Below are 17,508 nucleotides of genomic sequence, written 5' to 3' on the forward strand. Positions count from 1 at the left end.
TTATTGTTAAGCCTCCTGATGTTTCAACTTTCAAATCAAATATCCAATGTCAGAATTAGGCCAAGAACACAATTGCAAATACAAAATCATCTATGTTTTTACTTGTCAATTCAGAGAAAGAAGTCAAAGAACTTGAAATAATTCAATGGTTCAAAAAATCGATATATTTTTCTTTATGGGTTTCTGTTCAAGAACTAAAACAATCGAACTTCAGAAGCACTTTTCTCTTCATCAACAAGGTACTTACAAGTATTCAAGGCTTTTCAGGTGGCTTAAAGAAGAGGGAATTTTGCCAGTGAAGAAATTGTTAGACAGATCAAGTGTATGAAGTCTTGAGAGCTTCCCTATCTCTTGGGGAATAGGTCCTGATTTGTTGTTCTGTAGCAGCCTGCAAAACATCTCATTGCAAAAGTATTAGCAGAAAAACCAAGTCATTTCATTTCTTTTAATGAGGCTCTCTAGTGCAATTAACAGAAAACTTGAAAAGAATTTCATTTCTTTTGATAACATAAATCAAAGAAAACAAAATTTCTGACAATGTTACTTTAGAACTTACAGTCCAATGACTAGATTTTCAGCCGAACAAGTAACCATAGTCCAACTACATGGATCAACAGAGTCCCTATCCCAATTTTCTAGAATATTATGAGGATCCTCCAGAGATTCTTTTACACCCATCAAAGCTTGCACTGAAACAAAAAACTCAGATCACGACTCTTATCAAAACCCATTCGCAAAAGTGGAAGAAAACATTCAAATTAATTACCTTCAAAGTTTACACCTTTAGGAGAAAGCAAACCAGTTACAGAACAACTCCAAAACCAGAACCCAGATACAAAAACAGCTCGTGGAGATATTAGGAACTTGTATGAGTGGTTTAATGCAGTCAACTAATAGATCCTCAATGGATTTTCTTTTTCTATTTTAAGGCAATTTCAGTGCAATCCACAAGTAGAGAACCTCATGCTACCGATTATAGGCATCAACCCACTCAAACAGTCAAACTTGCTATCAGAGATGGAGAAAAAAAAAGCCAAGAGGTTTGGTAGGAAAGAAAGGACTAATATGCCTGCCACTAATTCAGTATAAAAATAGAAATGAAATTAGCTCACAACAATTTGTTTTCTAGTCAAAGGTCTTACCTAATTTGCAACCAGCAATAGAATTCCCTCTTAGATGGTAACTCGGTTCACCTACAGATAAGTCATAAAAACAAGAATAATTAATAGCAGTCCTGCCAGTCCAACAAAAAATGAAAAAATGACAGAGCTTCAAAATCATTAAATCTTCCCACCACTAGCCTGCTGAAACTGAAATTCATCTGCATAGCAAGTTCTAATCAAATACTTATTTTCTATTGATGAAGATCAAATTCCAAAAGTAAAACAAAAAAAGCAAATTGCAAGAGTAAAACAAAAAAGGCTTACCTATATTCCTGGATGTCATTTGATGCTATAGAGCATGGAATACTTCTCATCCAATTAAGAGTGAAAATTGATGAAAGTAAACGAACTAAGTCTCTAAAATTCTAAAAAGACTTTATAGCATAAAGATATAATATTAACATAAACATTGTCCAATGATAGTAATAATAACACATTGTCTAATAAGTATTAAGAATAGCAAAAAGATATAAACCAACTCCACATTATCCAAAAAAAAAAAAAACACGACATTGTCCAAAAAGAACACCACATTGTCCAAAAAGAACATCATATTTTAACCAGAAACAATACAACATTGTCCATAGCTTTCCTCTCGCTGAGTCACTCTATACTTCCCCCCCTTGCCCACAGTCTCCACTTACCTAATAAGCAAAACAAACAAAAATTAGTTCATCTAATAATAAGCTGTCAATATCATAAAAGTGACAAAAAACTTTAATAGTTATGTATACTATAGTACCTCATCATCAACATCATTATCCTCAAAAATAGTGCAATACTGCTGATCATTTGCAGAACAAGAACCTTGACCTAACATAGTAACATAAACAAATACATTAAAGACTAATACAACATCATTAAATAATTAAATAAATATTTGATTCGACCATTCAAAAAATAATAATAAATATTTAATGAGATTACCTTGTATCTCAGTTGACAACCAATTTTGAGAACACATTAATGCCTCTAATGTTTCAGGATGAAGGCTATTGCGATGTGGACTCACTACCCTCCCACCCGTGCTAAAAGCTGACTCGGAAGCAACTGTAGAAACAGGGATCGCAAGAATATCTTTAGCAATCATCTGTAAGGTGGGATACTTAGGTCCATTCGATTTCCACCAAGCCAACACATCGAAATCAGGAGTTCTAGGCAAAACTTTTTCCTCTAAGTAATGGTCCAATTCTGACTTTCCTTCATTATTATTTACTTCTTGTTCCATAAAGATGTCATACTCCTCAAGATAATCTGAAGGATTGTGAACATTGCGTTGAGAAGAAGATGAACCATAGGCTTGATAATGTCCTTCCTTAGATTGATACTCCCATAGCATATCATAACAAAATTTTTGAATTCTCCCAATTTCATCTTTAGAAGCATCTCCATAAATCTTAGGAAAGAAAAAATTTAGCAACCCCATCTTATATCTTGGGTCTAAAACAATTGCTACTCCCATAATACCGTGAATGACACTCCAATATTTATCAAATTTATCACGCATTTTTTTTGCCATCTTTTCTATAACATCTTTTCCACATATGACCCACTTAGATAACTCAATTTTCAACTTACAAATTATTGGAAAATAAATATTTGCAGTGGGATACTGTGTTCCGGAGAATGAAAGTGTTGAAATGTAAAAAAATTGTAACTTTTCACAAATTTCTTGTGCCATCTCCCATTCATCCTCACTTGGCAAACATTTATATTGTGCCTCCCGATGCTTTAAACGATAGAATACTTCTCTATATATCAAAGCAGTTTCAAGCATTAAATATGTTGAGTTCCAACGGGTCTTGCAATCAAGAGCCAACTTCTTACTACTTGGAATGCACAATTGCCGCGATGCTTCTTCAAATCTTTGCACTCTTTTAGGTGATGCACTCCAATAACCGACGCTTTCACGAATTTTCTCGATTGCTTCCCTTATCACCGATAAGCCGTCTTGTACAATTAAATTCAAAATGTGTGCACAACACCGCATATGGAACAATGTACCATCTAACATTAGCCTATTCCTTGGAAGCTTAATCAATAGGTCATCAATAAGTGCATCATTAGTAGTGCAATTATCAACCGTCAAAGTTGATAACTTCCTATCAATATTCCACTTATAAAAGGAATCCACCAACACCGCAGAAAGGATTTCCTTAGTATGTGGACAAGGCACATATACAAACCTAAAATATAACATTAAAAAGAATGCAATATTATAAGTAAAACAAGAATTATAAAAATATGAATTATAAAAAGTAAAAAATTTGAATAAGATAATACCTTATGATTCGACTTTGCAACACCCACGAGTTATCAATGAAATGTGTTGTAATAGTCATATATCCCTTGTTTTGATTATTTGCAGTCCACATATCACAAGTGATGGCAACTCTACCTTGATTTTTGTTTAACAATTTCATTGTCTTCTCCTTCTCAATGTCGTAAATGTTCAAAATGTCCTTCTTAATAGTGTTCCTCGAAACAACCTTGAACAAAGGTTGAATAGAGTTGCAAAATCTTCGAAACCCATAATGATCGACCATAGAAAGAGGATATTCATGCAAAATAATCATAGTTGCAAGATCCTTCCTCCCCTTCTCTTGATCAAAATGGTAAGTAGTCAATGTCATTTTCTTATCCTCATACTTCTTGGATCCAGCAAGTAACATTTGTCCTACATCTTGAGACTTTCGCCTTGGACAAATTCTATAATGATCATGCAAATGCTTTGTCCCATTCTTTGCACCACCAACAAGCTTTCTACTACAATAGTTACACTCCACTTTATCCTTCCCATCAACTTTTACTTTCTTGAAGTGCTGCCATACAACTGATGGAGACCTCCCAAGAGATTCATTAGGATGTAAAGGCACATCATGAGGTTTATCATCAGATCCGGGTGTAATATTGGGAGGACTTGAACAAGGGGTATCAAAATCTGTCGAATCAAGAAATTTGTTGATTGAGATATTTGTTTGAGCTTCAGAGATTTGTTGATTGCTACCATCTTCTGACCTTTTTCTTTTAGAATGTAAAGGGCTTTGATTACCGTCAGGAGATGACATTTTCCAACCTAAGAGAATCAGCATTTAAAATTATGAATTAAAATCAAGTGCCATCATTACGCATCGACGAAATCATTAGCACTCCTAGAAATATGAACAAAAGAAATATTACTACTCTTAAACAATTAGACAATTATCTTATCTCCTCTTCATGGGCCATCACTAATTCACTATTACCTTTCACTCCACAAAGTGATATTAGAGAGGTATTTATCCACCTCATCAAGATCGCCTTTCATTTTATATTTTGACAACATATTGTTAGTCCAAAACCCTCTTCCTCGAAAAAAATACACCCAAAAAAACAGAGATCAGAACCCTAGATCTAGGAAAAAAATCCAAAAAAAAGTATATTTACATCCACATAGAACAGGGATCCGAAACCTACATCAGGGGAAAAATATTTACATGCAACAAAAATACAGATCCGAACCCTAAGCACAAGGAACCCATGAAGAGGTCCCAAAAAACCCAGATCAGAACTATGAAGAGGGAAAAAATACAGATCCGAACCATGAAGAACCCTCAGATTCACAAATCCCAAGTTCCCAACCACAGAAATGAGAGTTCTTCAAAGGGATCCAAAACCCCTCTGCAAAACCAAAAAAATACCTCAAGCTGAAACCCTAGTTGTAGAAACCTTGTTTTTTATTTTTAAAAATAAAACCAAATTGAAACCCTAAAATACAGAGAAGATAGAGAGTCAGAGAGAGAGCTGAGACTGAGAGAGAGAGTCAGAGAGAGAGAGACATTGCAGGAAAACCCCAAAAACAAAGAACAAAAATACAAAATGCGATGCGTCTTCCCACCCCCAAAAAAAAAGAAAAAATCAGATCATTGGAGAGAGAGAGAGAGAGAGAGAGAGAGAGAGAGAGAGTGAGAGTGAGAGACCACATACCTTGCCAGAGAATCAGAGAGCGTGGTTGCCGGAGAGGAGAGGCCGACGGAGGGCTCGAGGCCTCGAGCTCGACGGACGGAGGTCTCTTCGACTCTTCTGCGAGGAAGAACAGATGCCCTTGATCTCTTTCGACTCTTTTGTCTTTTGATGATTTAATCAAGTAATCAACTTATTATTTTGGGATAATTACATTTACACCATTACAGTTACACAGTATTACACCAATACACCCCCTCTAGTTTGTGACATATCCACTTCCACAGTTCCACCCCTATAGGCCTATAGTTTAATTGTTTAAAACGTGACATTTGGACAAATCACAAATAGTCAAATACACTCCTGTAGGCTGTAGTTTCAATTTGTTTAAGGTTTGCCCCCTCAGCTGAAGGTTCGTCCATAGATTGAAGGGTTAGGATGATCCGATGGAGCTGGTTTTTTGGGCACACCCTATCTATGTCAGGACCTATCAAATGAACGCTTTGGATCATCCAAATAATGTGGGCCCATACCCGAATCCAAACACTACCAAAAAATCATCCAAATAATGTGGGCCCACATTGTTTGGATGATCCAAAGCGTTCATTTGATGGGCCCTGACATAGATAGGGTGTGCCCAAAAAATCAGCTCCATCGGATCATCCTAACCCTTCAATCTTTGGACGAACCTTCAGCAGTTCAGCTGAGGGGGCCTACCTTAAACAAATTGAAACTACAGGGGTGTATTTGTCACATTTTAAACTATAGGGGTGGAAGTGGATGTGTCAGAAACTAGAGTGGGTGTAAATGTAATTATCCCTATTATTTTAGTGTCCATTTGATATTCTATGTGTTGTGTCTCTCAGTCTCTGTGAAGGCCGTTCAGGCAGGCGTTCAATACCATAGTCATACCATCTAATTACTGATTTACTGGGGAGTGGGGAAATGATACATCTCAATCTAATTACTGGGGAAATGATAGAACCATCTAATTTGGGATGATTTTTGGCCGTTCAATACCATACCAAATTAGGGACTAGCAAATGAACAATCCAGATCATCCGAAGCGAGTCATGTTCTGGGTTGTTGTTTTTTGTGATCTAATGTAGTAATGTGGTACGTGGCACACACGCAAGGTGATCCAAGCTGTTGGTATGGTTTGGCAATTGGCACTTTGGGCCTTTGGCCACTGCCTGCTAGATTTGAGATTAGCTGATCCACAACTAGGGGGCGAAAAATCATCTCCCACAAATAAATTGTACATTTTTATTGTGGGGCTAGGATCGTTCAGATCAGTTTTAAGCCGTTTCTTTCGTGGGAAGGAATTAAGGAGACCCTAACTCCCTAAGTCCCTAACCAAAATAAAAATGCAATTTATTATTTTATTTTCGCCACCGATATTGGGCCTGTTGGTACTACGATTTTTTGATAATTGCATACACTCAGCATCTCAGCTTGTCTTTATTATTTCAACATCTGTGAAAAGGTTATTATAGTACCCAAAATGCTCTCAGAAGCTAATTAAAAGGAAAAGACAAGCTAAGTTTATGTTTGGGGGAATCTTGTAGCCGATCCACAGAGTTTCTAGTAGTTTTCCTTAAAAAAAAAAACTTAAAATTTACAAAAAAAAATGGCATTGATTATTTGATTAGCGGGGCGGGGCGGGGCGGGGCGGGGACAACTCCATCCCCTTCCCCTTCCCCTCCCCGCACCGGGGAATTTTTATATTCCCCTTCCCCTTCCCCTTCCCCTCTCAAATCGGGGAATCCCCTCCCCAAACGGGGCGGGGCGGGGCGGATCCCCTCTTTTTCGGGTGAAATTGCCAGCCCTACTCCCATCAGCAGCCGGCTCCACCAACCCCTTGAAACCCACTCCCAAGCCCAAACCCGTCTCGTTTTCATCTTCATCTTCTTCCCACCATTTTCAACCTCCAAACCCATTTTTCCCTTTTTCCACCTCCTCCTCCATCTTCTCCGATCCCACTCTGCCGGAGCTCCGGCCAAACCACCATCTCCAACTCCCCCAAAAGTTAAACCCGATCCATTTAAAAACCCATACCAGCCATCCTCATCTTGTCCAACCCCACTTGCCGTCTATCACTTGCAGAACAGCCACCATACCCCTAAACCCATCTCCGAAGAACCACCGGCCATCCTCTCCCTCCCTGCAACTCCACCAGACCCTAAAAAAATCTAAAATTTGCTGAGAGAGAGAGAGAGAGTGAAGGAGAGAAGAGGGGTTGTCGTTTTTTTTATATATATAAAAAATAAAAAATAAATAAAAAATAATAAAAAAAAGAGAGCATTTTCCGAAAGGGGAGCTCGAGCTCCGCTTTCCGGACACTCCGACCAACCCCGTTTCATCCGCCGAGGCCCCATCTCCCCATTTCGTTGTCCGCCATCTGCTCTTCGCTTAGGTAACTCAAATATCTCATCCATTTATTTACTTTTATGTTTATTTATTTATTTATTTATTTTTATTCTTTTTGTCTTTCTAATGTTGCATTGCATGTGTGGTTGTTCGAAGTTGATTCTTGTTTTATTTAGCTTGGTTATTTTGGTAAACTGTAATTGGATCCTACCAATGCTATTAGGTCATATTGGGAACTTGTAAATACGATTGTGATGGGTTTAATGCTGTTTCATTTATTGTTTCAAATTTTGTGAAGCCTGATTCATTATCTCCTTGCGTGAGTTCACTTCCCTCATCATTGGAGTCGATACTCATTCCAAGCCCTCATTTGGTCTCCGTCTTAGGATTTATCTAACCCCCTTCTAACCCTCCGACCATAATAATGGATAGATCTCAATCTCTTAGGATGCTTGGTGAATTAGTAACTTGAACTCATTGAACTCTATTTGGTCCATGGAATACCCTTACTGATCCGAGTTCCTGGGTGCTTACCTCACCTTTGGCTGTCATGGAACTTTAATCCTTGTATCAAAAAAAGAAAAGATCAGGAATGAATTTTGTTCCTTGACTCATTTACTGAACCTCAATTGTGGACAAAGAGAAGAGTCAGGCCTTGTGGTTAAAATCCCATTCTGAGTTTCGAGCTCGTCGGCTATGACGGAATGCTTCTTGAGCCAACTCCTTCCCTTCCTGCCTTAGAGTCTTCGCAGGTTAAGGGATTTCTTCCTCTTTAGAGTCAGTCCTAGAGAGTTTAGGAGTCAGTCTTACCATCCTAGGGTTTAGGTGTCTGTCCTTCCCCTGTAGAGTTTAGGATTCTGTCCTATCCCTTCATAAAATTTAGGATTCCGTCCTTGCATCTTTCAGAGTCAGTCTTTAGCATAGGAGTCAGTCCTTCAGTCTTTCAGGAGTCTGTCCTATCATCATAGGGGTTAGGATTCTGTCCATCCCCTCATCAAGTCATGTGATTTTCATCCGCTCCTGCAAGGTATATGATGCTGTCTAACCCTTGCAGAGTCGTGATTCTGTTCATTTCCCCCCGCAAAGCATAGGATGCTGTCCAACCTTTGTGGGGATATCAGGAGTCTGTCCTCCCCTTATGATGATAGGATTCTGTCCTCTTGTGTCGAAAAAAATCAAAAACATCTGAAAAATCAAAAATCTCAAAAATCTCAAGTCATTAGAGTGTAGTTAGGAAAATCTGGTCCGAACTACGGATGGCTTGATCCCTAGCTGAGGGGTACGTAGGCAGCTCAGGCGTGCAGTTGGCATCCTGAGTTCAGTCACCTTTTTTGTAAATATTTCTCACAACCTTCACAATTTTCATAACTTCAAAACCTTCCAAAACTACAAAAATTCTTCAAGATAACCTTGCAAACAATTTTCAAAAGATCTTCCCATAGAGTTAGGAGTCTGTCCTAGGCGTTTGGGGTGTCTTAGAGTTAGGAGTCTGTCCTGATCTTGTGGATTTGTCATGCCTGGTCGTGTGAGTGTCCCTAGAGTTAGGAGGCCTCAGGTCGTGGTCGGTTAGACACTTAGTCGAGCCGATGACTAGATTAGAATGCGCTTAGATAGCCCATGGTTTTCCTTAGGACGCACAGCCTAGTCGCACATAGGGTGTAGGGTCCACTTGCATTAGTTAGGGCATATAGGGAGTCCTAAAAATTACCATTCACTTGAACTTAAGTAATGGCGCAAGAAGCTTTAAAAACTAGTCAGGTCTAGTTGATCGAGTCTAGGATAGCGGTCCTAGAAGGTTAGGCATTGTAGTTTAGCATAGTGTGGACCCGGATCCGAGGACGAGTGCGGCGAGGGACGAGAGGTCCCCCTGCAATCCTCAAAGATCTCCACATGTGAAGGAGAGCTCTACCAAGGAACTCTCGAAATAGGTGCCACTCTCATAGCATAGCATGAGTGGCGATACAAAACGAATGAGATACATCCTGATCAGGAGCCAAGGCTCGAAACCGAGATGTACCTAAAAATAACTCAGAGTCGCCATCCATGGACACGCCATGGAACCAAAACAAATGCTCTGTTTGCAATGGATAACCAGAGATACAAAAGGTCCGTGCCTGATGACGAATGGAGAAGGTCCGAAGAGCGCCCCCAATTCGCCCGAGTGCGAACACTTGGTCTCTTATGCCATTTATTATTAACCTTGAAGAATTTCAAGCGAAAATCATATGAAATGGGAACACGCATCTCCGAGAAAACGTCTATCTAATCATGCATGTCTCGGAGATGAAAATAAGCACACACAAAAGAATCGAAATAAATGTCACCTATGATAACTAGGTTATGAGTGACATGCCTAACTGGTGTCTAAGTTCTGGTGAACAAACACATACATGCTACAGCTAAAGGTATAGGTCTGCACAAGAAAGTAAGAAAACACAACAAAATATACAATATAACGACACAACAAATCCTAAGACTCTAAACGATTTAGCCCGAGTCCTCGGATGGTCTGATGTTCATCCAAAGAAGCCTACGTATCCCCGCCTCCACGAGAATCAAGGCAACGTAGTTCTTCGCGCCTATTTAAGCTAGGATGCCTAAGACACCTAGACCTCTATCTTAGACTCGATCTAAAAGACCGGACTAGTTATTAAAGCTTCTTGAACGATTATTTAAATTCCAGTGAATTGTAGATTTTAGGACACCCTTTATGCCCTAACTAAATGCTAGTTAGCCCTAAGCTAATGCAGGTGGTTCCTACAACCTATGTGTAACTAGGCTGTATCCCCTAAGGAAAACAATGGGATCACTAACGCATCTTAGACCTAGTCATCAATCGGTGATGTGAATCGCCGACTGACCGGACGGAGGCGCTCCTATAACTCTAGGACAAACCCCTAACTCTAAAGCAATCACACAACAAATCAAATACAAAAACCTAACTCTAAAACTCTCTATCTAGGACAAAGTCCTAACTCTAGAGGAAGATTTTTCGAAAACAGGTTTATGAAATATTTTTGTACCTTTTTAAAGAGTTTGAATGGTTTATTTACAAAGTTTGGCTGGACTTGGGATATAAATCCCAAGCTGCACTACGTACCTCGGAAGAGGATCAAGCCAACGTAGTTCGAAACGAACTCTCCTAATACTACCTAACAATCCAAAAGATTTAAGTTTTTTAATGTTTTTCAAATATTTTTGACATTTTTAAAGTTTTCAAATGTTTTTGAAGTTTAAAGAGTTTTTCACCCTTTTGGTCAAAGACCTAAGGGAATATACAAAGCAAAACCTTAGGGCTAAACCCTAGGGCAAATAGGGGAAACCCCTAAACAAAAAACACTATCAAAAGCAAAGGTAAACGAATCAAAGATTCTCTAATAACATTCCTAAAAGAACAAATGAGTCAAAGACTCTCTAATAGCACCGCTAAGAAAGACAAAAGAGTCAAAGACTTTCTAATAAAACTACTAAAAGGACGAATGAGTCAAAGCCTCTCTAATATACCACCCAAAGGACGAATGAGTCAAAGACTCTCTAATAAAAATTACTAAAGAAGATAAATGAGTCAAAGACTCCCTAGCAAGATCAATAAAGACAACAAAGTCAAAGACTCTCTAATAACACTATCTAAAGGACGAGCGAGTCAAAGACTCTCTAGCAAAATCATCCAAAGGACGAATGAGTCAAAGACTCTCTAAAAGAAAAGGAAACATGAGTCAAAGACTCCAATAACACCAACTAAAGAATAGACGAGTCAAAGACTCTCTAAAAGAGAATGAAACACGAGTCAAAGACTCCACTGATACCAACTAAAGGATAGACGAGTCAAAGACTCTCTAAAAGAGAAGGAAACACGAGTCAAAGACTCCACTAACACTAACTAAAGGATAGATGAGTCAAAGACTCTCTAAAAGAAAAGGAAACACGAGTCAAAGACTCCACTAACACCAACTAAAGGATAGATGAGTCAAAGACTCTCTAAAAGAAAAGGAAACACGAATTTGCACATTTGGCAGAGGTAAAACACCCAGCCGGGCCGGATAGCTACCTAGCCCTAGGGTGCAACAAATGTGCAACCCAATACCCATAAGGGTAGGGGTATGCTGCCAAGCCGAGTAGGGTGTTCTCCCAAAACCAAACGATGCACAAAGAGGAGGTTCAGCAAGAGAGTGAGACTGGGCAAGTCTCCTATATACAAAGGAGGGGTATGCTACTTGGACTGAGCAAGTCCCCTAAGGATGGGCTTGGGTTAGCGCCTTCATCGCCCTCGCAATGAGAGGGGATTCTAGTATCTAAAGAAATTTAACAGAAATCTATAGGACTGTGTTAGTCTATCAAAGAGAGAAGAAAAGGCTACCAGGTAATCGCAAATTCCATTCTATTCTTATAAAAATAAATCAAGTGCTAAGCAAAGAAGAATTTTCAATTAAAAAATGCACAACCTATAGCAATCATAAAATGATAAACAACATAAATTAGTCCAGACCAGCCGCTGGATAGCCTAATAAAGCAAAAACAATATCAAACACTTCTATGCCCAACCACAAACACCACCCCAATATGGGGATGAAATCAGATGATGCTAAAGTAATCATCTGATATCATAATACACATGATAATATTTCTAATCCCGCCTTGAAATCAGACAGTACTCATGTCGATAATATCGAATAGAGTAGTCATCTGATCTCCTTCTTTCCTAAAACAATTTATTTAAATAAATACAAGTATGATAAGCCTCAAGATAGTCTCACCTGAACAATCCATTCATTACCGTCTTCAAAACCTAACTCAAATGCTTAAGATAAGAAGAGCATTAGATTCTCAATATATTCAATAATATTCCCAATTTGTAAAAATTTTAGTGCATAACAGGGGGCATCAACTTGTGCAGATCCAAGTACGAAGCAGTGAGCCACAAAACATAAAGACGGGCTCCAAGTAACCTTATCATTGCCCAGAGAAGGTTTCATTTTTTTTAAAAAAATGGTTAAAAGAAATCCAAAAAGTGGGTAGGCCTACTAAACAAAAGAGGGGAGCGCTACTTGGATTGAGCGAGTCCCCTAATGATGGGCTTGGGCTAGCGCCTTCATCGCCCTTGTCTTGCAATGACAAGGAAATCTAACGTCTAAAACTACCTATAAGAGGTTATCATAAATTGGCTGATTATAAGTCTCAAAACAGGAGCATAGTGAGTGTCCATATGCTAGAGCTATCAGTAACAAAATCATCCAGCACAATGATCGGAATATAAGAAGAGTACAAATGAAACCAAAGAAAAGGATAACCTGAGCATTATAAAAATAGAAGATCTGCTCCACTCCCTTACAAGATATACAACACTGGTTGCAATCACGGCATAACAAATCGAAAACCTCCTTTCCCCCTTGAATATGTACATTCCCTAATCAAAGATTAGACTAATATGGGCTTTGAGGCTCATAACCCACTCCTGCGCTCTTCTCCTTGCCAATGATGTAAATTCCCTTTCTTGCGACCTCTCCTCTATGCTAACCTAAGATTTTTGGCCTAAGAGGTTAAGCTCCTGCTTCTTCTTCTCTTTAGCTTCGAACAAACAAGTCCAAAGCTGAAAACCTTGCCGGAATAGTTGACGATTGCCGGAGATCGGGAAGAGGTTGTCAAACGGGGTTTGCAGGGATGGTGAGCGAATGAGGGTTTGATGGTGGAAATGCAAATCTCAAAGAGGGTAAATGAGAAAGGGTCGAATGTGATGGAATCTGTTGGAATTGGGATTACAGAGAGTTGAGATGGGAATGGGTTTAAGGGGTAGTGATGAGGGTGGAGGTGAATCTGATAGAAGAAGGTTTCAATGGTGGTTAGGTAATGGCTGAAAATTGGGGGTAGGGGGTGGTCGGATTTAATGGTGGCTGAGAATGGGGGTTTGACGGAGAGGCCGGATTCCGGTGATGGCCACCGGAGAAGAAGAAGGAATGGTGGTCGAATGGAGGTGCCGGCCGGATTCCAGTTGGAGCCACCGGAGAAAATGTAGACTTCGCCGAATTCCGACGAAAATTGCCGGAGAAGATGACCCTCTTCTCCTTTCTCGATCTCTCTAACCTCAATTGATTTCTCTCTCAATCTCTCTGTTAGAAACTGAAATCATGGGGCTTGTTGTTAAGGAGGTGAGATGGATCTTTTGGAGGTGGGTTTTAATGGTAATTGGGGAGAGAAATGAAATGGGTTTCGATCTCTTCTCCTTCCTCTATGCGCCCTCTCTTCCTCTGTGATGGGTTTTAAGGGAACTTTGAGATGGGTTTTGGGTTTTAGGGGTGGCTGGGTTTTAGGGAAAGAGGATTGCCGAGATGGGTTTGGAGGAGGGAGTGGTCGGAGAAGACGATGATGGAAGAAGGGTTTGGGGTGGAGAAATGGTGGTTGGTTTTGGAGAAGGTGGAGGTGGCTGATGGAAATGGGTTGAGGAAAGAAGAAGAAGATGTAAGTGGGTGGCTCGAGATAGTGGTGGTGGGGAGCCGGCAGGAATGGGTTTCGGATTGGGGGAAAAGGAGATGGAAGGAGTGGCTGCGATGGTTTTGCCGGAGGCAAAACCACCGGAGAAAATGGTGTTGGGTCGGAATGGGTTTGAGGGTGGGGTCGAAACAGAGGTAAGATGGTGAGAAGGTGGAGGAGAAGAAGGAGAAAATGGGAGATGGTGGTGGAGCTCGGGTTCCGATAGGGGTGGCCGGATTCCTCCCTCTTCTTCTTCTTCCTCTCTCTCTTTCTCTTTCTCTCTGCGTTTCTCCCTCTCCCGTTTCTCCGTTCTCTGTTTCGGACCAGAAAAGAAAGAAAAGAAAAAAAAATCCCTTAAAACCCTAATTCGTTGGAGGCTTTATACTTAGGTCTTTTCTTTTTCTTTTTTTAGGTTGATCTTAGCCCTCCATCTTTCTCTCTCTCTCTGTTTGGTTGCCACGATGAGACTCCCCTCTTTGAAAGCCCTAATTTGCTTGCTTGGAAAACAAGCAAGATGCTAAATTTACACCCCTCCTTATTCCTTGGGCAGCCCATACATAGTGTATATTTTAAGATTTTTTTATATTGGCAGGGGGGGTCCTAAGCAGAAAACAGGGGTGATTAGGGTACGGTCAAAATGGGGTGTCTACACATAGGTCGCCGAACTACGTTGGCTCTGATTCTTCCCGAGGTCGGGATACGTAGTGCAGCTAAGGTGGATGGCCATCTTGGTCCGAGTCAATTATCGCATTAGAGTCTAGGGTTTGTCATATTGTATGTTTTGCTGTGTTTTCTTACTTTCATGTACAGATCCTATACTTTTAGTTGTAGCATGCATGTGTTTGTCCACCAGAACATAGACACCAATTAGGCATGACACTCATAACCTAGCTATTCTTAGGTGTCATATCTTTCATTTCTTTTTGTATGTGCTTCTTATTCATCTCCGAGATATGCATGATTAGCTAGACGTTATCTCGGGGATATTCGTTCCCATTTCACATGATTTTTACCCAAAACTCTTCAAAGTTAATAATAAATGGCATAAGAGACCAGGTGCTCGCACTTGGGCGAATCGGGGGCGCCTAATCCCTTCCCCATTCGTCATCAGGCACGGACCTTTTATATCTCTGGTTATCTGTTGCGACAGAGCACAGCATGGGATCCAGGGCCCACTTTCTTGGATGGCGACTCTTTCTTTGTTTAAGGTGTGTCTCGAATCTGGGCTAGTCCCCGAATCGAGAGGTATCTCACTTCACATCGCCACTCATGCTGTGAGGGGCACTCTTTCGAGAGTTCCTTGGTGGGGCTCTCCTTCACGTGGATGATCCCGAGACTCGCGTGGGGGCCCGTCCCCCCGCCTCTCTCGGATCGGGGTCCACAGAATGGCGACTCTGCTGGGGACTTTTTGAAACATTGCCTAACTCTGTAAAAATGTCGTTTTTAATTAATTTTGAGGAAATTTGGGTCAAAACCAAGTTAAATGGTAACGTTATCGTTAGAAATCCAGGGGCACCAAGTAGGTGCGTAAATAAAACAAGGGATTCACACACTGCACATCATGCATTATCATATTCTTTATTTCTTTCATTATTTTCATTATTGGCCTCAGGGAATAGATATGACGCGTACCAGATGGGTAATTATGACCTTGAGGGAACCGTTGTATCTATTTCCGAGCTATGCGCCGGAGCTGCAGCCGTAGACACTGGGTGTGCTGGTGTTCTACAGCAGCCGATGAGCAATGAACATACTTTGTATAATGCTGGGTGTGCTGGCATTATACATCAAGGGTATGGTCATAAGCATAGTACCCTGCAGAGATGCCTGGGCCCTACTTTTACTTCATTATATTATGTATGTATATATTAGTTGCTCCCTTTAGAACCAAAATTAGGGAACCCTTGCTAGGACACTATATATATGTACTCATATAGGACGAACATGTGCGACCAGCATATGTGAGCCTAGGATAGAAGTCAGCCTACCCATGTAGTGTAGAAGGGTAAGCCACACCGTGGTTACCCGTCGCGTTATCTAGTACACTCACAAGCACTTTTGAGTCAAGATTTTCTTGGCTCCGCTAGATCAGGTTAGGGCCGGTGCCCCTGGTTAGGATATGTATGTATATATGTACGTGTATGTGTTGTATTTATTCTCAGATTAGGACCTGTCTCCTAGATTAAGTTTCTGCGTCTGTCGCAGTCGTGCATTCCTTCAAATCTGATCGATGACCCTCACTCTTGCTTGGTTGTCAGCTAGATCATGATTTACCCTGTGATCTCTTATCATATGGTCACCCCGGTGTGTTGGGTTCATGTGTTTGAGTTGTTCTGATCCATTATCATCAGGTAGAGTCTATTCCTTCTTTCAGTTTGGGTCTGGCCGACGGTTTTGTTCACCACCTTTCATGGTCATGGTCCAGTCCTTGATTCCTTATTTTCCTGATCGGTCTTTGTGCTAACTTATTAGACCAGGGTCTGTCTATCAATAGAATTTTCTGGTCTAACTATCAGCTACATAGTTTCATTCCCCAGTCTTCAAAATGGTTAATCATTTTCCCTGGTCTTTATCCTGATCATGGTCTATGTTTTGTCTCCTGAGTGTACGGTGGTGTTGTTCTTTTGTACATGTATTACTCGCTGAGTCGATGTACAGTTTTGCCATCTTCTTGTACATACCCTATTTGTCGAGTCGGTCGTTCGGATCAGGCTCCCTTTTGCAGTAGGTGTTCCAAGCCTGAACCATCCTATTCGCACTACTTCGATGCAGTCGATAGTATTTCTTTTACCTTTGTTGAGACTATATCTGTCGTTTTGTCCTCAGATTGTACAAATCTCTTTGGTATGTTCTGTTTTGTCGGTTGGTTAGATCAGAACCCTCTTTTCCAGTGAGGGATTCCTGGTTCAATCAATCATATGTACATTCTTTCAGAGTCACCTGGTTAGTGGTCTATACTCGTCACTCTCATGGCCATTCATGTGTCATAGATCCGTGTTGTGTGTGGATATTACTCATTGGGTTAGATTTTCGCTACTTGCATGCTCTGTCTTAGATGTGGTTGATGGCTTGTCCGCTGTCTCTATGACCATGATCTATCATTATCGATCCTCTTGATCATACATTTGTCAATGTCCATCATCAGATTTGAGATCCAGTCTATGACCTACTTCTGTCATTTTGTGGCCGTGGTCTACCTTTCTGATCTATTCGAAAGTCTATGATTATTGATGAACAAAATCAGTGTCACCCGTTGTATCCTTCCCATATGATCGGTCAAGTTTATCCCTATTATTTCGTTATTCAAGGTTATCTTCACTCTCTTCTGATCTTATCCTATCTGTGATTAGGTTAAATCATGTCGAACAAAGTGATGAGGGTTTGGATAAGTGAGTCAATTCGAGCTCTCCCGCGCGAGCATGCAGCGTGGAGTATGGCCGACAGGTTCATCAGCACGTTTAATAATTTGAGCGCATCCGGTGTGAATTGGCAATTTCTTCAAGCAGCTGCAAGACTCTGGGATCCTATTCTTCATGTTTTCCAATTTGGTCCCTTTGAAATCTGTCCT

The 17,508-nt window shown here is 40.4% G+C and overlaps 1 protein-coding gene across 1 annotated transcript; it reads right to left on the reverse strand.

Moving 5' to 3' along the window:
• Window positions 1-243: 243 nt before the first annotated feature.
• LOC143888497 (zinc finger BED domain-containing protein RICESLEEPER 1-like) lies at window positions 244-4,231 on the reverse strand. The gene is made up of 7 exons (XM_077392958.1): window positions 3,447-4,231; window positions 2,091-3,349; window positions 1,906-1,976; window positions 1,795-1,807; window positions 1,143-1,193; window positions 557-689; window positions 244-388 (listed from the first exon to the last, which is right to left on the reverse strand). Exons 1-7 carry the CDS (start codon window positions 4,229-4,231, stop codon window positions 244-246), a joined length of 2,457 nt encoding a protein of 818 aa, XP_077249073.1.
• Between the last annotated feature and the right edge of the window lie 13,277 nt (window positions 4,232-17,508).

Source organism: Tasmannia lanceolata, unplaced genomic scaffold (genome assembly GCF_043159265.1).
Source record: "Tasmannia lanceolata isolate RefF3 unplaced genomic scaffold, GAP_Taslan_0.1 ptg000012l, whole genome shotgun sequence".
Taxonomy (NCBI): domain Eukaryota; kingdom Viridiplantae; phylum Streptophyta; class Magnoliopsida; order Canellales; family Winteraceae; genus Tasmannia; species Tasmannia lanceolata.

Coding starts and splice junctions, on each gene's coding strand:
- LOC143888497 (XM_077392958.1), bottom strand. CDS start 4,231: ATGTCATCTCCTGACGGTAATCAAAGCCCTTTACATTCTAAAAGAAAA. Junction 3,350..3,446: donor TTGCAAAGTCGAATCATAAG/GTATTATCTTAT, acceptor GTTATATTTTAG/GTTTGTATATGTGCCTTGTC. Junction 1,977..2,090: donor GTTGTCAACTGAGATACAAG/GTAATCTCATTA, acceptor TTACTATGTTAG/GTCAAGGTTCTTGTTCTGCA.